The sequence below is a fragment of the Azolla caroliniana genome, unplaced genomic scaffold (assembly GCF_043228905.1).
Source record: "Azolla caroliniana isolate FFs.n. ecotype wild unplaced genomic scaffold, voAzoCaro1.0.p SCAF_7, whole genome shotgun sequence".
NCBI classification, from domain to species: Eukaryota; Viridiplantae; Streptophyta; class Polypodiopsida; order Salviniales; family Salviniaceae; genus Azolla; species Azolla caroliniana.
Window position 1 is genome coordinate 4866604 of NW_028230442.1, and position 7085 is coordinate 4873688.

Genomic DNA, 7085 nt, shown 5'->3' on the forward strand with positions numbered 1-7085 from the left:
GCTACACCCATCTTGTAAAAGACCTTTGCATTGATGAGCTCATTCTTGAGCGAAACTAGTTTGCTGCATAAGGTCTTCTTCTCTCTCTCTCTCTCTCTCTCTCTCCTTGGTACTCACAATCTATTTTCTTCCTATTATATTATCTACCCTATTGCTAAGTCGCTCACACTCCTTGTAACGACCCAACGGTTGACAATAATTTCAAGTAGTCTCTTTGGATGGCCGATTTTACAAATGGATCAAAGATTTCTATACTCATAATCCTAACACACTACATGTAGTGAGAGTTCACACCTTGTGCACTTTGGATGTGGAAGACTCCAACTTTAATCAATCTAAGCTTGCTTACGCTGAGATGATCCTTCTAAGACTAACAAACAAACTTGTCACATCAGCTTCCTCTACATTTGGCTACATGGCACAATCATGGGGCAATGTATTACAAAGCATCTTCACTTTTGCCAAGATCGCCCATTAGCATGGCAACTCTTTGGAGGATCGGACCATCAATTAGACAATACTCTTCCGGTCTTTATGTTTGATGAATAGTTTTTAAACTTATGTAATGATGGCTTCACTTGCATTTAATGAATAGTTGACAAAACATTACCATTGATGACTTCATTGAGATGACAATGGCAAACAACATCATATTAATAGGCTAGGGATTTATAATAATAGTGGAAACATGTTTGTTAAGTACTCGTTGTACATAACATGATTCATCAAGACATTGGCACCAACGTAGACATTGAGCTAAATGAAGACATTGGCCATATAATGTGAAAGATGCCAAACTTCCTTGTAAAAAGTTAAAAAGCCATTTGAGTGACTTTTGTAGCTCTTCTTCCTTCTTGAGTTTTCTGCCCTCTTATAACTTAAACTTGAGCTCTCTCTTCTCATTTCCTTAATCTTTCACTTAAGTGAGTAGAGTGACTACCGCTAAGAGCTAATTATCTATACCTTAATCCCTACCCCTTTTGTATGTTTGTTGTAGATTGTTACACTAATTGAGTGGGGGTCGACGTTAACACAATGGTATATTGTTTGTCTTTACTTATATGTGTATATGTATACTTTTTAAGCTCTTACTAAGACTTAATTAGCCTCTTAATTGAGAGTTAACATGAGGAAGCATGAGTGAGAGATCATAAGGTTAGGGTTGCGCAACTAGAGGCTTCAGAGTGATTGACAACTACACTTGCATGTTCACTAGTACAATAGGTTATATGGCAATCCAAATCCTTTGGCTCACGCCATCAACGTGGATGTAGAACTTTGTCGATTACTAGATGTGCTCTCAATGGTGTGCACCTTGAGACGAAATAATGTTATTGATTTACTTTCGACATTTTTTAATCTCGATTTATTATTGCAAATCTAAGATGGCATTGAGAAGCATGGCTAAATTATTCAATAGCTTTGAGATGCCCTCCTCTAATTTCAAATTTGGACTTTGATTCACTCATGATGATGTTAATGTTGACATCATATTAATGAGATATGTTTTACACTTTGCATTCAATAGTTCACTTGAAAATTTAATTGTTTTGTAGATTTATAATTAGGAATTTACTATTTGTTTCATTTGCATTGTCCAACACTTGTCCAAGCAACTATATCCTTTGTCAAGGTGAAGGATGATTCTTCAAAATTTGTTGTTGATTATCATGGCCTCCTCCAATATCGACCTCCTCCAATCTTGGCATTGTGGGACATGTTCCAAGGTCGACACTAATTCACAAAAATTGAACATTGTGGTGCATATACGCATATTCATTGTGGTGGCAAAATATGTTTATTGGCTCCCCTTTTAAACATCATGAGGATTGATTCCAGGAGAGAATACTTGTATTGGTGTTTGAGATAAGGTTTGATTTCATGTTGGGAAAACTATGCCTTTAATGGGCCAACTCGTATTGGATTATATGATATATAAAGGAGGGCAACAATAAAATCTACTTGCTCTACAACCGGGTTGATCTTTGTTGGTCAATGTTGAAGTTGTATCATGGAACCATGCTTGTTAAGAGAATTATATCACATTCTTCGGTTTAAATACCATATGAGATGTAATATTTCCAATCTAGAGTATTGGTCATAGGCCAAGTGTATTCAAGAAACATGCTCATATTGTAAATTTTGGGGAATCATCCTTCATTAGGTGCCAATGGGTAATGCCCAATGGACTGGCTTGTAATGTGAATCTAACCATTTAGGGTTTCAAACTTGAGCAAGATTGCTCATGGAAAAGGGGCCTTTGGGTGCCTCGACTTTGGGGCTACCCACATGAACAACTATGGTTGGCAAAGTGACATTGTCATTCCATCATTATCCTTGATGCTCACCCTCTAAAGACAATGCTACATTCACATATCAGGGTGTTGGAGACACTTTAAGTGATGTCGTATACATTGGTTATAATTTTCTTGTAAATATCGAGGACAAAAATTCAAAGGGTGTGGATTTTTACTTGTTGATGCGTAATGGATCTAAACATTGTGCACCTCATAAATAATGTGGATGCATGGGGAAATGTTATAGCAATTGGGACATTCTAAATTGATGGTATTTTTTATGAAAGGGCAGATTAATATGAATATGTTTTCAAGTTATTAGAAGACTCCCCCACAAGCATAAACACTTATCTCATTTCTAGGAATCGACAACGGTTCGGTTTAAGCTTAACCAGTTTGGCCAAACTAGTTAAGCCTAAATTGGTGGCCCATATCGGTTCGGTTCGGCTTGAGCTATCCCACATTGATCTCAAACCGGTTCAGGAAGCTCAAGCATGAATCGAGCCAAGCCGAATCACCAAACTGTTTTAAATGGTTTAATGGCTCCATTTAGGCTTGAGCTGAGCCATTGTGGACTCCCAGCCATTAAGTTAGTTGCATAAAAAAATCCGTTGTCACAATACAAGAGTAACATGTGAAGGTATATACACAATCAAGGTTGATGTGTATGAGCGTATTTACAACACCATGCCATGGGATAATTGTAGTCATATTTGGGTTGCAGGAGTTAATAAGATCGAACAGAACTGAGAGCAAGGTTAACGTGATGAAGGGAAATTTGGAATGTTTTGAGACAAATGTGATGCGACATATTTGCTAAGAAGTGTGAGTAAGGGGATTCAAACCCATGACATGCGAGCTGATAGGGAGGGCAACAGGGTAATAGCTCACTTGGCTTGGGCTTTCGGTAACATCGCTTAGAATGGGGTTTCAGTAACATCACTTGGCCTTGGGTTTTTCTACAACATCATTATGCGTGGGCTACCTTGCCCGTAACATGGATTGGCATGGGCTTTCTGTAACGTCATTTGGGCTTGGCTTTTGGTAACCTTGCTTGGCCTGGGCTATGCATAACCTGGCTTGGCCTGGGTTTTCGGTAACATTACTTGGCTTGGGCTCGCCGTAAAATGGTTTGGCCCAGGCATTATTGGCCTGGGTATTCCAAAACATGGCTAGGCTTGGGGCTTTTCCATAACATGGCTTGGACCTGGGGGCTTCCCAGAAGAAGAAGATAATGAGTGACAAAGATACATTAGGGTTTGAAAGCATCTCTTTTTTCACACTTGGACTTAAAAAAAAAAAACAAAGTATTTGTGAGGGTGTATTAGGGTTTGGGTCTTCTTCTTCTTCTTCTTCTTCTTCTTCTTTCTTTGTGGTTAGCTGCTTCTTTTCCTTTTTCTCGCAGGAGGAACCAGACACACACAGAGAGAGAAGGTTTAGCTGAATCTATGGCCGTCTTCACCTTCGTCTGCAGAAGCGATAGCGGCTCTTGGAGCGCCAAGCAACACCCTGCCTCTGAGGATGGAGGTTGCCTCGAGGGATCCGCTGATTCTTCCTTCGATCTTCAGCGCTTGCTTACGAAGCTCTCTCTCTCTTCTGGCGCTTCTGGATCGGTCTCCTCTTCCTTCTCGTATGTTACTCCCACATCGGCTGTCTTCCAGGTCGGTTTCTTCTTCTTCTTCTTGTTTATCTCTGCGCAAATTTTTACTCCTTCCTTTCCCTGAATGAACTAGCGTTCTTTCAGGAAGTTCTCAATGAATGGTTTTACTTTATTTACATTTTTGTGGAAAGCTAGATTTGCGTATCTATATGCGAACGATTAGCTTTTAGTACGCTTCGATGGATGATTAGCTTCGATGTATCTTTGTACTTGTATGATTTCTCGTATCTTAACTCTTTCTTGCGGCCTGTCTCCTCTTAATTTTGTCTGGTTATGCTTGGTTCTGTCTGTTTTTTATAACCGAGCAATTTTTAGAGTTCAATCATCATTTTCGAAAGTATTTGGTGTGCGTGAGTTTCTAAGTTTGTATTTGTGGTTAATGTTGTATTGTTCTGGCAGTTTCTCTGATTAGATTTCAGTAAAAACTTTGGGGTTTTAACTTTCTTAGGATATTATGTAGTATTTTGTTCCCTGAATCTTGAGTTTTTCTCAGTGCTGTTCCTCTTCGTCTGTCTCTTACGTGTACTCCATAATGATTTGGTCAAAGTCAGCTTTTTCATCTTCATCTTTTGTTGATACTCTTTTTCATTTTATAATCTTCATCTTTATATATTTTATCTTTATCGAAGTACTCATGTGTAGCTCAAAATTTTCCAATGTATTCAGAGTTCATATTTTCTTTAATGAATTAATGTAGGTCATTACTGTTGCTGAGCTAATTTCAACATAAAAGGATCTAGTTAGTTTTGTGCTGTACGAAGTTAATCCTGATATTGTTTTCGTATATCTGAATTCTTTTAGGCATTGTCTATTGTCTGCTTTCCCTTATGTAAACCTTCAAAGTCCATATTGATCCATCAAATTCTGTCTATTAAAATCTCCATAAGTCATCTCGTTTATCCTAATTAAAACCGTCAAAACTTAATAATGAAATTATAAAGTGTGTCATATATACCTGTTTGAAGCCTTTGAAGTCCATATTAATCCATTAGATACTGCATAATAAAATCTCCAAAGTTGATCTCGGTTTTCGCAGTTATAAATTTCAAAAGTTTATATATAATGGAGTGTTAAAAGTTGTCAACATAACATTCGAAGTAAAATTTAAGCTGATCCTATTAATGTTTTATCTGTTCTGTTTGGTAGATCACTTGAATAGTGTTGAGTTAAATCTTCTGAATTTTGTCATTGTGTGTTTGTCTAGTTAAACCTTTCAACATTCATATTAACCAATTAAAGTATTGCTGAGTAAACCTCCAAAAGTTCTTAATTAATCATGCACAAAGTTTGTAATAGAATTTACTGGTGAACATGTCACAGGTAATCATTGGCGGTGGAGGAGGAGGTGGTGGCTTTGTATCTAGTGGAGCAGTAGCATCGGGTGGGGGTGGTGGTGCTGCTGCTGCACCTGCTGTAGAAGAGAAGGAAGAAGTAAAAGAGAAAGAAGAAGAAAGCGACGATGATATGGGATTCTCATTGTTCGATTAAAATTAATTAATTCAACAATCGGAGTAGAAATAGTGTTTTTTTGTTTGCATTTTGTATTCGGCTTTTTCCAGATTGAGTCTAGCTGCTTAGAAGAAGTAGCTTTATGGGAATTTATTTATAAGGGTTTTTTTCTTCATGACATTGATGTATGTATGTTTACATTTTGGAGTTATCAATGGTAAGTAAGCTGCTTTGGTCTTGATGGTGTAATTAGAATTACTTGACTGTGTGCAAGAGTTTGTAGTCATGTACAGCAGATGAGGTATTCTATGCAAAGTGCATGCCTAAATTTATAATTTCTTCACTAAATTTTTATGCTGTAAATCATTTTGTTATGCAAAGTCTATGCCTCCCTTAGTGTTTTATGTGCCAAGACCTCTTGAAAGTTACTACTTTTACAAGATATTGGCTGTACTGCTAACTGTGCTACAATTTTTTCTCATCAATCTTCATCATTATGTTATCATGTTATAATATGTACACGGTTTTACACATCATTGTTTTTCTATTGTGTATTATTATTGCTTTGTTCTCTTTTTAAGTTTTCCTGTAAGTTATTTCACATAGGATTTTTATTTGATTGCGAACTAATGTCATGCTTCAATTAGGGGTATGTTTTTTTCCCCTGTGACCCACTTGAGATTGTTTTATTCCTTGAGACGTCTTGAAAGTGAGTATTTCTACATACAAATTATATGTATTGCAAATTGTTTTAATCTATTGGCAGTGTTTTTGTGCCATAAAAAAGTATGTATTGTTTATTTCCATTGAATATTATTATTAATGTGTTATCTGTATGTTTTTTTTTCTTTATTTAGTGTTTATTGATTTTTGTTAACAAGACGGCTTGCCATTGCAAGTCTTGGTGAAGAACTTTAGGACTTAAACCCATTTAAGTATATCTGCAGACAATACTGTATTTGGTTGTAAGTGACTTGAGAACTGCCACTTTTTTACAAACTGATATTCTTTGAGAGGTCATCTGAACACTTTCTCTGTTGATATGCTACATTTTTTTTTCCATGTTTGTGAGCTTTTTTACTGCGAATTTATGTTTTGTACTACAATAGGTGTTATTGGAAAGATAAGAAGATACATGTCATGTTTGTACTACTATGTGTTAATTAAACAAATTGTGACATTCTTTAGTGTGCACAGGAGGTGTCATCACGACTACTCATTTCAGAGGTTTAGATAGTTAAAAACTCGCTGTGATTGCAAGTAAATATCTAGGGTCTTTTTCAACTTGTAGTAGAAACATGGAAGTCGGGTTGGATAGGGACTAGCTACTAGAATATGAGTTCCCAATTATAAATAAAAGGTTAAATTGTTGAAGGAACAGACCTGTATTACAGATAAGGTTTGACAATAGCAGTAGCAAAAAGCTACTATATTCAAAACAGATATGAAGAGATGTATATAATGACTGGCCAAAGGAATATTGCAATCAGAAATGATATTAGTGATGCATGATGGATGCGGTAAAATTTATTAAGTTTAAAAAAGGGGAGGATGGGAAGAAGATTTTGTAGGTAAAGGGAAATAAGATTGGCCAAAGGAATATTGCAATAAAAAATGATATTAGCGATGCATGATGGATGCGGTAAAATTTATTAAGTTTTAAAAAGGGGAGGATGGGA

At 36.5% G+C, this 7085-nt stretch overlaps 1 protein-coding gene across 1 annotated transcript; it reads left to right on the forward strand.

The window, feature by feature from the left end:
• The first annotated feature begins 3693 nt into the window (after window positions 1-3693).
• LOC147861648 (large ribosomal subunit protein P3z-like) lies at window positions 3694-5644 on the forward strand. Its single transcript, XM_087323002.1, has 2 exons — window positions 3694-3958; window positions 5278-5644. Exons 1-2 carry the CDS (start codon window positions 3746-3748, stop codon window positions 5443-5445), a joined length of 381 nt encoding a protein of 126 aa, XP_087179128.1. The 5' UTR covers window positions 3694-3745; the 3' UTR covers window positions 5446-5644.
• The last annotated feature ends 1441 nt before the right edge of the window (window positions 5645-7085 follow it).

Bases quoted from the DNA above. Each gene is read 5' to 3' on its own strand.
- LOC147861648 (XM_087323002.1), top strand. From the start codon at position 3,746: ATGGCCGTCTTCACCTTCGTCTGCAGAAGCGATAGCGGCTCTTGGAGC. The intron at 3,959-5,277 runs GTCGGTTTCTTC...AACATGTCACAG, and splicing joins CCACATCGGCTGTCTTCCAG to GTAATCATTGGCGGTGGAGG.